Source organism: Taudactylus pleione, unplaced genomic scaffold (assembly GCF_031769625.1).
Source record: "Taudactylus pleione unplaced genomic scaffold, aTauple2 ptg000093l, whole genome shotgun sequence".
In the NCBI taxonomy this organism is placed as follows: domain Eukaryota; kingdom Metazoa; phylum Chordata; class Amphibia; order Anura; family Myobatrachidae; genus Taudactylus; species Taudactylus pleione.
The window spans coordinates 18,233,438-18,249,098 of record NW_028284495.1 but is presented as its reverse complement, the minus strand read 5'-3'; the positions used below and the strand labels follow the sequence as shown (position 1 = coordinate 18,249,098).

The 15,661-nt window shown below is 41.3% G+C and overlaps 1 protein-coding gene across 1 annotated transcript in view; it reads right to left on the bottom strand.

Annotated features, from left to right (window-relative positions):
• The window catches only part of CDH2 (cadherin 2), a 326,405-nt gene extending 314,906 nt beyond the window's left edge, over positions 1-11,499 (bottom strand). The window contains exon 1 of the mRNA XM_088469582.1: positions 10,842-11,499. Within this exon, the coding sequence (XP_088325708.1) occupies positions 10,842-10,919 (78 nt within the window). The 5' untranslated portion in view covers positions 10,920-11,499. The remainder of the gene's footprint in view (positions 1-10,841) is intronic.
• Between the last annotated feature and the right edge of the window lie 4,162 nt (positions 11,500-15,661).

The following is a 15,661-nucleotide window of genomic DNA, read 5'->3' as shown; positions in this document are numbered from 1 at the left end:
TGTGCTACTGTGACTGGTGTGCATTATAGTCACAGAAGCAGCTATATCAGTTAAACAGATTTATGTAAGCTCAGTTGTTTGCCAGCAATACATTCCTTAGGTGGTGATAATACCCTTTAGAGAGTTCTTAATGGTCAGCTTCTCTGAGGAGCCTCCTTATCACACTGTCTGGTAAGTCACTTCATTATAAAAAAAAACATCTCCTCTACTTGTTCCAAAAATGTCTCTCTACTGATATCAGAGCAGGTTCCACATATACTAGAGTATTATCAATTCTCTGTAATGGCTTACATATGTGGAATGGCTAAATAAGCACAACCAGCAAGCAGAATGTTAAATGAATGTTTACATTTGTTTAGCTCAATCACGTTACATATTAGAACAATAACATAATTATTCATTTTTTTATGTAAAGATAAATATATTAGTCTGTGGCGTCTCAATCATCCCTATCCAAGGACTTTGCTGATCTGTTGAAATGTAGGTAAATGGCATACCTCCCAACATGACCCTCTCCAAGAGGGACACAATGCCCTGGTCCTGGACTTCCCTGGTTAGAGGTGGGGCTGCAGTGCAGTTCAAAAGTCAAATAGGGGAGCCACACCAACTGTCATCTCACACACTGCCAAACATCACTGGCTGGGACTCACTGGCAGTTAGTGTGACTCCCAAATTTGAATTTTGGACTGTACTGCATCCCGACCTCTAGAGCCTCCACCAATCATAAATTACCAGGGAAGTCCAGGACCAGAGCATCGTGTCCCTCCTGGAGAGGGTCAAGTAGGGAGGTATGACATGGTACTTCTCACTTACAAATAGTGCACATGCAAGCAAGGTTTGAAAGCACTGGTCACATTCGTTTAGTAAATTACACCTATCCCACGTTTCTGTCAAACTTCCGCAACAAAATCAAAGGACACAATGGGGAAATTTAACTAAATGCGATGTCGAATAGTGTCGGAAATTAGTTCCTGGAGCTCTTCAATTATTCCCCATCATGCCCTGCACTTAAGTCAGGAGATGTGTTTAGTCGCGGTAACCTCCATTCTCTATCTTAAGTGCGATGCTGTTAGCACACTTGCTAAGCCCGAAACTAGCATTGCGGCAATAGTTTAGTCAGAATATTGTTCGCACCTCAGAAGGGTGTAAGCAGAAATCATTTAGTCACAGTGTAACAGCACGGCCAATTGAATAGCTCCAGGAACTCATTCCTGGTGCTATTCAACATCACATTTAGTTGAATTTTTCCCAATCTGTTTGATAGTATAAAGGTAGGTACACACTAGAAGATATGTCGTCCAATCCAGCAGACAGGAGCGACATATCGGGTACATAATCTAATGCAAGGGTGTCAAAATCATGGCCATCCAGCTGCTGTGAGATATCCCAGCATGCCCTGCCACAGTTTTAGCATGCCCTAATAGCAAAACTGTGGCATGTGTAGAATGTGTAGTTCCATTGCAGCTTGAACTACTGTGGCATGTGTGCCACAGTTTTAGCATGCCCTAATAGCAAAACTGTGGCATGTGTAGAATGTGTAGTTCCATTGCAGCTTGAACTACTCTGGCATGTGTGCCACAGTTTTAGCATGTCCTAATAGCAAAACTGTGGCATGTGTAGAATGTGTAGTTCCATTGCAGCTTGAGGGCCACAAGTTAGACACCACTGGTCTAGTGTGTACCCATGATATGCGGGCTCCCGTGGGTCATTAGCATCTTCGCCCATCGGCCCTACTTCAGAATGCAGCATGACACATCCCACCCCCCCATCGGACTCGGCATACACACTTGCCGGGTCCCTTCGATGACGATGTTGTGCTGGGTACACATCAGCTAATGTGTACCAAGCTTAAAAGACTATCACATAAAATCAACATAACATAACATTATAACACCACAGAAAAGTTATACAAAACAATTTTTTTACTAAAATTGATAGAAAAACTGTGTGACCTGCAAAACTCAAAAATATAGCCAAAACAAGTACAAAGAGTACAAACCTCCCCTCAAGATTCAAATATCAGACTAAACCCTTTTGCGCAGTTTACAATCTCTTATATCCTGACGGGCGTAATTTGTACGAGGTACAAAAAATTCAACTCTAGAACCTGAAACACAACAGTACAATATATTCAGATGTTTTTTTCTCCAACAGGACAGACAATGCTGTTTGTCACCAGCAAATTACTACAAACTACTGTACACTACTTTACAATGTTACAACAGCACCTTCTGTAATAGTAGTGAGTTATTAAATTATCGTGTGATGTAAATTCATGATATAGATGAGTGAAAAACACAAGTCTGACTTTACTCTAAGATCATATTCCCACATGTAGTGAATGCATAAAAAAGGAAGAAATATAGAATAGCACAGGCACTTATTACACATGGTTCATAGGGATGCTGGGGGCTAAATCTGTGCCCCATACATATTTTACGCATTCAAGGGACGAATGGGAGAATCTGTAAAATAACACAATGGTACATTTATTTTCACAAATATAATATTACTATAATTGACACAATACTTCATTTGCATATAGCCAGTCTTCCACAGCACATATCTATAATTTCACACACGTTTGTGATAAACATGGTGTTTCACATAGGTTATCAAATTATGATACTATGGTGTTGATTTAAATCCATGCTAAGTAAATGTTTACAGACCATGACATTCTCAATTAAAACTATGTACCACTACAAAAACACCCATCAGCCCTTACATGTCCATTTATTCAAGGAATTATACAGTAAAATACTTTATTTGCTTTTTATCGACATCTGATCCTCAAATGCTGTATTACACTGAGTGTGAATGTCACTTATGCCCACTATGGCACTGAATGCCTATAGCTCATGTTTTTAATACTAACAACATAGGTACACTTGTCCACCCTATTATATTCCTTTTTTTTTTACTATCTCTTCATTTTCAGGTGAGATTTGATTGCAAAACTACCTCTATTTGTTGTATTTGTACATTCAATAAATAAGGGCTTTCCAGACAATGTTGCTACATTTAAATCAGTCCTTAACCCTTAGGAGCTGATAGTCTAAAGCTGGGTACACACTAAACGATATGTCGCCCGTACTCACTATCAGGGGCGCCGAGAGGGGGGGGGAGCGGGTACAAATTACCCGGACCCGGGCTTCCTGAGGGGCCCGGCAGGGGCCCGGGTCCGACGCTCCCCCCCCCCTCCCTCACAGCAGCCCAGCACACAGCGTGAGCAGCAGCCACAGCAGTCTCCTATGCCTGTGGGGGGGAGCGATGCCGGCACCCCCGACAGGTCCCGCTGCTACCAATGCCGTGCACACTAGACATCGTCTATTGTATATCTGGCGTACATTTTCAATTCATGGCTGATCTGTGTTGAATTTGTATGTACTCCCTATGGGGGGAATTCAACTGAACACGATGTTGAATAGCGATGGGAATGAGTACCCCGAGCTATTCAGTTGTCGGTATCACGTCCTGCACTTAAGTTGGGAGATGCAGTTTTACCACAACTAATGCCAGGGTTTTAGTCACTGTAAACGGCATTCTCCGACTTAAGTGCCCGATGCAATGCTGTTTGCGCACGCGGTAAGACCGCAACTAGCATTGCAGCACTAGTTCAGTCTGATTTCTGCTTGCACCTGAGGAGGAGCAGAAACCCTCTAGTCGCAAGTCTACAACATGGCCAATTGAATAGCTCTGAACACTCATTCCCGGCACTGTTCAACATTGCATTCAATTGAATTTCTCCCTATGTTTGTGTGGTTTTCCTCCAGGTGCTCCGGTTTCCTCTCACACTCTGAAAAAAGGCTCCACTGGGAAAGGGACTGATGCAAATGAGTGAAATATTCTCTGTGAACACTGTGTAATATTTGTGTGCTAAATAAATAACTGATAATGTCTCCCTGTTTATTAATTTATCTATCTAGATCAGATGGATTGGAAGATTTAAAAAAGCTTGAAGAAAGATAAAGTTGTGAGATAAAGCACCAACCAATCAGTTCCTAACTGTCACTTTACAGGCTGTCTTTGAAAAATGACAGTTAGGAGCTCATTAGTTGGTACTTTATCTCTCACAATTTTAACTCTCTCCTACCTTTATTAAATCTCCTCTAGATAGATAGATAGATAGATAGAGTGTTCACTCTAGGTCCGGCGGCAGGCAGGGCGCCGGACCTAGAGCAAGGGCACCTCTGTGCGCGCTTCTGAAAAGGGGGTGTGGTCAATGAAAAGGGGGCATGTCTTTATGATGCATCCCTTTCTCGTCACACTTGGGGGGTGCCCGGCACTTACGGACATGCCGGAAAGCAACCAAGTGCCGCGGTCACTGTGAAAGGATGCCAGGCGCATGCGCCCGGCATCCATTCATCGGCGGTGACCGCTGCTCTGCCTTTTTCCCCACCCACGGGACACTGCGGCCAGCGGGTGGAGGACAGAACCCGCAGGCTGTTTCAGCGGGGCCGCGCTGGAGGGCAGGGTGCTTCTGCCCTTCAGAAATAGGGAATAGCTGGAATGCTATAAATAGATGCAGCTATAGAAGTTTCTTCATCGTTTTCATGACTAAGGCTTTTCCAAAATGAAAAATAGATTAGGTTAGGGTTCATTTAAAACTCATGTTCCTGACTCAGGATTTGTATGCAACACAGTGGGAGTGGAGGGTCAATGAGCATGTGACAATGTTCTATGCATTAGCCCACCCACATTCACACATCTACAGTATATTCTTACTTATTGCTGACTCTATCAAAGACAAGTAAGCACATTTTCTCAAACACTCAATTGCATTTTTTTCCAGTTCATCTTCCATAAATGGATACAACAGCAATGCAAAATGTGTAGTGTATGATAAAGTTATACAGGGAGTGGTACACCCTTAACTAGAGAATACACTCTGTACAGATATTAATGTACACTAATACACATAAGAAATATAAGCATAATATTATATCATTAAAAAAAACTATACCACCTTGTACAGAGAGAGCTCCCCTAACCTCACAGCTCACGATTAAACAAATACAAAGCAGTGTAGATTATGGCAAATGGCACAAAGAAACTAATGGATTAGATGTTGGAATGCATTGTACTCTATGCCACAGAAACTAAAAGCTGCACTTCTCCTCCCCTGCTGCCATCACCATGGAAATCTCTAGAGCAAGACCTTAACCCAGAATACAGGCAACCTTACAATGCCCTTTCACTTACATTTTAACATACTTTCCCCCCAAGTATTTAGTATGACAAAAGAAAGCTTGCATTTCAACCCTCATTGCTTTCTTCCTTTACTTGGTACATAAAACAGCATCTCATGCGTTCTCTTCTTCAAGTGTTAAAATATGGAGTACAGTTAAAGATATCTATCTATCTATATAGGGGTCTATTTACTAAGCAGTGTTAGGACACAGAGTGAAAAGTGATAAGGTGCCAGCCAATCAGCTCCTAACTGCCATCTCACAGGCTGTGTTTGAAAAATGACAGTTGGAAGCTGATTGGCTGGCACCTTATCACTTTTCACTCTGCCTCCTAACACTGCTTAGTAAATAGACCCTATCTATCTATCTATCTATCTATCTATCTATCTATCTATCTATCTATCTATCTATCTAATCTCTTGTGAGAAGTATTATCCAGTAGACCCTATCTATCTATCTATCTATCTATCTATCTATCTATCTATCTATCTATCTATCTATCTATCTATCTATCTAATCTCTTGTGAGAAGTATTATCCAGTGAAGCAGAAAGGGTGACTCCTTACAATTAAGAAGAGCTTTAAAGAAAAACTTGCATTAGTAAAATATACAATCAGGGAGGAAATGAGAAAATATTAGCAGTGGGCACTTATAGAATACTGTAAAGGTTTGCAGATAATTATGATTGTATGGTTCCTGAAGACATCCTGCATTTGTATGAATCAACTATGTAGAGATCTGCACTAACCAATTCACTCCCATTTACAGGGTATTATTTTGCTGTTGTGTATGTTATTTTAATGTCAAAATGTTGCAGTGCATTGCATACATAATGTGCTATAACTGTAAAAGTAAGGAATTAAATTATTTTGTGGTGTCACTAAAATGTACTATATCTGCATTTTCAAGAGCCTACCAGTGACAGCAGCTGCACAAAACAAACCAAAAATCAGAAATGTCTTAAAAGATAGCTATCAAGGTAAATGTGGGCCTTTATAGCTTTCTCCAGATGTATGCAGTGAAAAAGATTAGATTTGGTTTCCTCTTCTCTCAGTCACCCAACATGCACTGCGTTTCTTTGGCGGTAAGCAGAGGTTGTGCGCAGATAGAAGAAGGGGATGTTGATCCCTATGCATTAACCAAAATCATGTGCATATGGGTTTCCTGTTAACACGCACTATGGACCTTTAATGCAATAGATTGCAAGTCCTATGTTTTTGCATTCAGGTGTCGTAGTGTGATTTGCCAGGAAGCCTGTGTACATGTCTGACTGTTACTCCATATGGATCAATAATCCCTTTGTGTCTGCGGCCAACCTCTGTTATTCACTACAGAAACGACATATCTGTGTACATATCTGTGTACACAGACCCTTACTGATCTTTAAAATATGATTTCTTATGTGTGACTCTTGCTACTTAATAAAACAAGGTATGACTTTATGTGGTAATTTCCTAGAGAAACTGGTCTATACTTCAAAAGACTAGCCAGCATTTCAGTTGTCACTCAAATTAATGAATAAAAACATGTAGAAAAATACAAATTTTACAGATTAAGTTAAAAATAAAGCTAAACTACATCCCAGATACAAAGAGTGTGTAATACAAGCCATTTTTCAGTTTATAGATAGCGATATATTACCTTTATGAGTATCCAACTCCCAATCATGTATGAAAAAGAATGTAAGAAAACTACTACTGTACAGTATATAAAAGATAATAATGTTGATAGTACATTGGATGCATGTGATCTGGCTCCCAGCATGCAACGTGTTTGTGTACTAACAGTCAATCAAGCACTTTCAGTGTAAACATGTAATTATGATTTATAAAAATGTGGTGTAATCAGTAATGCTAGAGCAGTGAATTCAATTTTATCTCTGTCTTTTATATTGGGAAGGAAACAGGAAGGTGCCACTTTGGTTTAATATGACACACAACAAAGCAACCTCAGCATCAAATGAAGGTGCTTCATGTTTGTATCAAAGGCAGGTGCTGTGAACTTGTTATTCTCAGATAATGTGCAGTCGCTGTTAGATGCAGTTATTTATCACGTCTACGCAAAATAAAACAAATTGATTTAAATATGTATATATATATATATATATATATATATACACAGTAAACATATTTACAGTGTACGCACTGAACTAAAGAGATATACTGTAACTGCATTCACACTCATTTGTCTATATATATACTTGCACACTCAAGGTAGTATAGCTGTAAATTAAAGTCTACTATATGTTTGATTCTTTTATTGCTATGAACTATAATTGATTGTCTAGTGTAAAAAAAAATAACATGTATTTTTAGATATAGAGTACAATATATAATAGACTAAGTAATCCAAGTCATGTCATAAATGGTTAGAAAATGTTTTTTTATTTTACAAGGAATATCTTGGTTATACTGTTCAGATCCCAATATATTCAATGAAGGCATCATAACTAAAATGACTTCATAATCAAATAAGTGATCAATATGCAATGAAAATAGCTATAAAACACGTCATTACGAGCAGAAAAACACTACAAGAAAATGAAATTCCACAGCTGTAACATTACAGATGGTGAGATACTGATGAAACACAAGCCTATTCCCCGGCTTCAAATGTTAAACTTACCCAGCATAAGAGCTTATCTAAAATCTCCCAACAAGCTGTCACCTTCTCACATTAAATCCACAGAAATAAAATGTCACATACTCAAGATTGCATGTCATTTCTTATTTAATACACATTTATTGTATTCCTTATCAAATTCAACCTGACTCGTATCGAAGTCTGCTATCATGCAATTAAGCTGCAAATAATGCATATTGTTAAACTATGTCCAATTCGCAAAACACCAGTTGTCTTTTTTATATGCCTGCTGAATACATCACCCATCAAGGGAAATAACCATTCTGAAGATCACAAACAATAACACACTATGGACTACAGAGCACAATTACCAACAAATCAGCATTTTCCTATAATAAGCAGAGAAAATATGCCTATTTGAAAAGTGGGGCCTAGCAAAATATCCAGCCTCAGTCCACTGGTTAGCCTATAAAACAACAACAAATATCTAAACAGTTGCCTTTTATCCCAATAAAGCACAAAAGTGTTAGTTTATATGCTGTTATGTGGTAATTACTGTAGTCACTGTCTAAGAAATATGGACACAAAAGGTAAAAGAAAAAGATTCCTGTGGAGGTTATATTGTAGAAACTCAGAAAAAAGTAAAACAGAGTTCATGTAGCGGATGATACTGTACAGCACACAACACTGAACACATACAGTATATCATGTTCGGTATTGCAGTCAAGAGTAAAGAAGTTTATTCACTTCTCATATGGGAAATAGCTGAGGTTAGTGGGTTAGCTTAGTGACTTCTCGTTGAGGAATATGTGGTTACAGTGTCTTGTTTAAATCACTTCTCATTTGGGGAATGTCTAGGGTTAGCGTACACCTCAAACAAGAAGCCAAGGGTAGTCGGTGAATTACGGTCTTCTCCTCAGAGAGACGTGGGTGACTTCAGTGACTTTTTCTATCACTCTCATTTTGCTGAAACACAATGTGGAGAGAGCATAAAAGCAGGACGCCAGTCAGCACATTATGGCTTACAGACTGTAAAACCTGGAGCAGACTATAAGTAATCCCCACGGCTCTGCTGGCTCCAGTTTAAACACCATGGACAGTACTCAGCAGAGAAACAAGAACTGAAGTGAAATAAGCATTGAAAACAAAAGCAATATAAGGTTAGGAAGAGAGTGACATGAGACAGAAAATAAAATGAAGGAGAGCAGATGGACTGAGGTCATTGCTAGGAATAAAAATCTCCAGAGAAGGGAGCAATGTAAGAAAAAAAAAAACCATAAGAGTACAAAGGAAGAGCAATAAAAATGTATATAAATAAATTCATTTAAAAAAAGAGAAAGAGAAGTTGTAATAAATAATACACCACTTAATGAGGGGAGGATAAGTATCTTCAAGACACCACTCCCACTACCTTATTGTTACCATGTAAAATCACACAAAGAAATTCTTCTCTGCTATACATGCCTGCCACACAAAGAGGTAGTCAGTTGGCCTTTGCACCTCCGCCCCATATAATTGTGAAAGACCATCTTAGTCATGGGAACTTCTATGGTCTCGAAAAAGAAAAAACACACACATCATTTTGTATGCAGGTACAGGAAAGGGGAATACAAAATAAAGCTAGTTTTCCTGTTTGCACAGCGATGTGATGAGAGAAAGCAATGAGAAGCTGAGGGAGTTTTAGATAGGGATTGAGAATCTATCTTCTACCCTTTGTAAATAGTATTAAGCAATGATGATTTGCACCATCTGTGCGGCAGTTCCCAACAGCCAGAATTGTAACCCGTTTTTCATGTGATCCTGTAAGGTAACATTTTAGGAATGGAATCAGCTTGACCTTTTCATGTTTGTAATGTGACACTCCGAAGGTGGCTATCAAGGATGCTTATATATGCACTGCAGGCACATGTACCCCTGGAGGCAACTAAAACAGATTGTGTTGTAATCCCTTCAATTGCCATGGTGACACAAGGGCACTTCTGTTGTTTGGCTACCCCACAGGTTTATGAGTTGGTAGTGGTACTCTTCTTCACTAATAACTGAATCATATACATGAAGTCCTGAGAGGTGGTCCGTAGCCATACAAGATATGAGCAGCCAAGCTGCAATTTAAATTGCAATGGTTATTCATTAAATAATGTAAATTTTGAGTGGAATAAGTAAAGCAACCTGCTGCTAGCAGGACATACAACACCTGGTGTCCTATTCACCTCTTTTCTGCCTGGGCCAGACTTTCTCTGCAGGCTGTATAGTATGTCCTGTTGTTATCAGGGCTGCATGATCCAACTCTGACACTGTGACACTGTCAACCAGTTCACATGTTTATTTGAAATTAGAAACGACAAATCCAAACCCATTCAGACCTATTCACCATGAGAGTGCGGCAACTCCAACACATTAATACATTTAAAAATTCAATAAATTAATCAAATCAGCCTGAAGGAAGACACATAGCAGCGTGAGATAAACTCCAGACCTATATAGAGTACATGCATTTCTCTGCCCGGATGTCTGGTTCTATCAAAATTTCTACAAGAGCACTTATAGTGGAAATACAAAAAGATGATTTAATCCACATATGCACTATGATGCTAAAGACAGGTACGTGGGAGGTGCAAGTAAATACCACTGGGACAAATTGTGCTCATTACAAGTTACCGACCTCAAGAGGCCTATAGGATCTGCCAGCAAGCCAAGGGTTACATTGATATACCAGGGCAGCTCACTGCAGCACATCCAGGGTGCTGCACTTGCACATCTAGCGATCAGCAGAGCTATAGCCTGCACAACAATGGTATACTTACACAACTAGTGATCAGGCTACAAACCTGCATGCTAATTCACACAAACACACGCACACACACACAAGGATCATGGCACAAGGCTGTACACTAATCACACACACACATACAAGTGCAGAGATACACAAGAATGGCCAGCACAAGCCTGCTGCACCTTGCCATACCGGCATCGCTAGTGATTGGGGTGTTACAATCCTGCGGCTGGTTGGGTGAGATGTGTGCAGGGCTGGTGGCCCTGGACCAGTGTGATGGATGCGGCGGTTACCTGGTGCAGAAACAGGGCCGCCGCTAGGATGCGGAGGGTCGGCAGCAGGAAGCGCACTCTAGGCTGTCTCCGGCACATGGTGTACTGAGGATGGGGGCACGATGGCTTCAGGAAAGATGCACAATAACAGATAACACGACAGTGTCCGAGCGCCACAGATCTCTTCTTCTTCTGCTGCTGCTGGCTCCTATATGACAGAGGCAGCCCAGCACAGGGAATCAGCAGCGGCAGCGATACACATAGAGGGGAGACAGGAGGAGGTCATACAAATAATATCCCTACACACACTGTGCCCAACACACACATTGAGGGCTTTCCAGAGGATCCTCCTGCAGCTCCCACCCACCCCCCGGGAGGAGTCCCGCTGCTGCGTCCCCGCTACAGTTATAGAGTGGAGGAGATCCTCTCCCTTTTGTCTGCCACCTTGTATTCCACCGGCAGGAGCAGATAACGGGGCTGTGAGATAGGAGAGTGATAGGAATCCAGCAGGGGCGGCTATCATCAGAGGATGCTGCAGGTCAGTGCCGTGCTGTAGCTGAGTGCATGTGCCAGCCGCAGCCCTGGCTCAGTCCTCCTCCTCCTCGGTGAGTCCCAGCTCCTGCTCTCTGCTTCTGGTACACTCCGCCAGCATCACCCTCTCCTCCTTCCTTCCCTCCTCAGTCACACACTGATAACAATACAAGGCGCTGGCTGGATGAGTCCCGGGGGGCTGGCAGCTCCTCCTCTATCCCTCCTGTCACACTATCCAAACACACAACTACTCCGCCGTGAGGTGCACAGTGACATGCTGGTGTACATGCATCCTCACATGTCATTAGCATGCATGTGCGATTACTCCAGGCGTTATGCACTTTCAGGTAAATGTTCGATGAAACGATGCATAGACCAATGTCTATAGACTACATATATTACAGAATAGAGTGCCATGGCCGCACACTATACTGCACATGACCAATATATGACCAGACAACTTGAGTGTTATTACAGCGAGATTGTCAGTCTGATTAAAAGACAACTTTAGTGCCCAGAATATAAATATATTCTCTTAGTGCAAAGTAGTTAAATGGGCATTCTGTTAGGGTGTGAAAGATGTATAGTGTATTGCACATGGCAAAAACAGTTCTGAAACATGGTATGGAGTGCTGTGCTGCACATATGAATCTAGTGTGAACATAAGAAAGTTTAACTTAATCATTTTGAAAAATGTATGCATGCTATAAATTAGTTCTATTAAGGTCTTGTAAATTGTATAATAAGATATATTTATGGAAGAACAGATGTTTCTTAGGGGGTAGACATTATTCGCTGTTCTATCTGGATTGCAAGTTTTGCGCAGAAAAACTTGCAATGCTGTGGCTACCCCATAACATCATTTCTAAGGGCACCATGTACTGGCCAATAGCAAAACTCACATAAAAACATGGGTCAGACAAGGAAGACAGCACACCAGCTGTGGTCCTCATAGCAGCTTCCCCCTCTGCACCTATAGTGGTTGCGCTCTTGGGTGCAAGGTCTCTTGGCCACCTAATCAAAGCTTCAGCCTACCACTTCTATTCCCCTTAATACCCACTTCTTAGCCGTTCACATACTAGACATTTGTGAAATAAAAATAATATCTCTTACTGTACCTGCTCCTGGCTGACTGTCTGGCTGGCTAGGGAGGCTGAAAGCCAGATGCACAAATGCAGAATGTTTTCCAGGCTCCACTGATGCCCAGGGACTACCACAGAATTTGTAGATGGTAGAACAAAGCTAAAAGAAAAATCACAATAAGCAGGTAACAGACACCTTTTTATGATTTGTCCTTGTTTATGTATTGTGCACTTGTTTAAAGGCACTGTGAAATGTTCACAATACAGAAAATGTGTCTATTTAAAATGAAATAAAAAAATTAATAAACATGAAAATCGCTAGTTCAGTTTGCTAAAAATATGAGAAATAAACATTGTTACACTGCACAAGTGCATGTATTTTCCTGAGGAAACTCAAGCAAATCTTCACCTTTGAATGTGTGACTCCTGCATATAATGTATCTCTTCTTTTGCATTACACAGGTCATTGCAGTTTTTAACTTTTTTTTCACATTATACAACGACTGCAGTTCATTTTAAGTTGAATAATAATAAAAAACAATACACGTTGTGAGCAGGTGCCAGTATCAATGGATAGGTGTTTCCTGTTTAGCTGAGTGAAGCAATGCTGAGGACAGTCTAGTGCTTTAGAAGTGCTACACAGGCCTATCATAATCAAGTGAGATAAGAAGTTGTAATCATGTCCCAATCTATGGAAATTGAGTATTTACAGGAGTGAAGAAAATAAATTTTTTCGCCCCCAATTTGTGCACTTTAGGAGCATTTGCAAATTGCACCTGCAATTAAGTGTTGTGCAGACCCCAGAGCAGGCAATTTGTAGGTGCCGCTACCACAAAAACTTCAAAGTGCCTCCCTATTGGTATACTTTCAGGGTGCGTGGATGGGTAGGATAGGTTTAGGCACTAGGGGGGGAGGTTATGTTCAGGCATCGGGGAGGGAGGGGTAGGGAGAGGGGGGGGTCAGGATATCTACCGACAGTTGTCGGTATCCTAACCCTGTTGAGATGCCGACGTCGGGATTTTGACCACTGGGATCCTGAGCGCTGACATCACGTACCCATGCCCTTTTAATCCAGCATGTGTGCATGTGTGTGTATTTTTGTATGCGTGTCTATATGTATATACATACTTGTCTACATTTTCTAAACTCTCTCATAAACACACAAATATTTTCTATACACACTGAATCATACTGTCACATTATACGTAATACCCCACCAACAAGCCACTATGTAACTTATACCACCCATCATGTAACAGCCCATATCATGTCACCTTATATATAATACCCACCACCATGTCACCTTATCTGTAACACTCACCATTTTGCTTAATATGTAACACCTCCACCATGTCACTTTATATATAATATACTCCACCATGTTTTTTATATATACTATACCTCACGTCTCTCTCTATATAAAATACCTCCATATCTCTTTATATATAATATCCCCTACCATGTCTCTATATGTATAATATCCCCCACCATGTCTCTTTCTATATAATATTTCTCCACCATATCACTTTATACCATGTGTTTTTATAAATAATATCCCTCCCATCATGTCACGTTATATATAATGTCCCCCACATATCTGTCTATATACTGTATAATATCCCAGCACCATGTCTCTTTATATATATCACATGTCTCTTTACATATAATATCCCTGCTGCGGGTTAGGTACAGGATCACGGCAGTCGGGATACCAGCGGTCACAATACCAACAGTCAGAATCCCGATGCCTACCCTAACCCTCCTTTACTGCAGCTTAACCATCCCCCTGCAGCCTAACCCTACCCCACCCTCTCTGTAGCTTAACCCTGACCCCCCCTCACCCGCAGCCTAACATTAACCCTCCCCCTAGTTCCTAACCCCTACCCTAACACCAAGCCCAAATACTTACTGTTGAGATACCGGCAGTCAGGATTCCGGTGCAGGATTTTGATCGCTGGCATCCCAACCACCAGGATCCCAACTACATCCCCTTGCACCATGTCTCTTTAAATATTCAGTAATATCCTAAAATGTCTCTTTATATATAATATCCCCCATCATGTCTCTCTATATATCTCCCACAACGTGTCTTTATAAATAATATTCCTCCACCATGTCACTTTATAATATCCCCCACCAGGGACGGACTGGGGCTGTATATCAGCCCTAGCAGTCCACCGTGCATTTCCGTGTAGAGGGGGGCATGGTAAATGCAAGGGGGGCGTGCCGCAAGTCACGGGGGCTGGCCTCGCGGCACGCCCCTGTCTCTTTTCAGCACAGCCGCTGCCGGCCCATACATGCTTCCACCCCTTCTGGCTCAGTGAAATCTAAATGATTTCAGAGCCGTTGGGTGGAGGGTGGGGATCTTTTCCTTCACCCCTCCTCAAGCTGGTCCTTAGGCCATCGGCCCTTCTGGCATATGCCAGAAGTGCCCGATGGCCAGTCCTTCCCTGTCCCCCACCATTTGCTGCCTCTCTCATACATACATACATTCCCTTTCTAATACACACAGACTGACACTATATAGATAGATAGACTTCCTGCTGTGCAGCTTCTTCTTCCTCTGCGGGGCAGAGTGGGTAGGGGTCGGGTCTGTGCTCTGACTGGCTGAGTGATTGTGAGAACTAGGACCTAGCCAATCAGAGCACAACAGATGCTGCTTGATCAGGGAACTTCTCAGTATTACCGGCCACTCTTCCACTTCCTAGTAAATTGAAGGAAGCAAAGGGAAAACTGCAGAATGGGTGCCTAAAGCTGCCCTTGATAGCACCGGGTCTGAAATCTCAGCCCATTATAGCAAAAATACCTTGTTTCAGTGTCGGACTGGGGAATTAAGGGCCATCCAGGGTAATGCAAGCGTAGAGGCCAGCTGAAGTCCCAACCATTGGGTAGATCATCAATGAGAGAGGTGTGGCCATCCCACAAAGGACACCTCATATTATGTATTTTCATATTACCATACACAGCAATTTATTCTAATACGTTTTATCGGCGCACCCTTTAGTCTACTAATAATAATAACAATCACTGGCAGCATTAGTAGAATAATAATAATATGTGTTACCTTTAGTTTAATTTATATAATTAGTTCCCCTTAGGTCTAATAATAATTAGTCTATAATATAACCTTTGCCCACATTAGTCTAATTATATGTATCCTGTGCCTCTCTCACACACAATGTGTCTCTCTTAAACACACTGGGCCTGATTCAGACCCGGTCGCTAGAT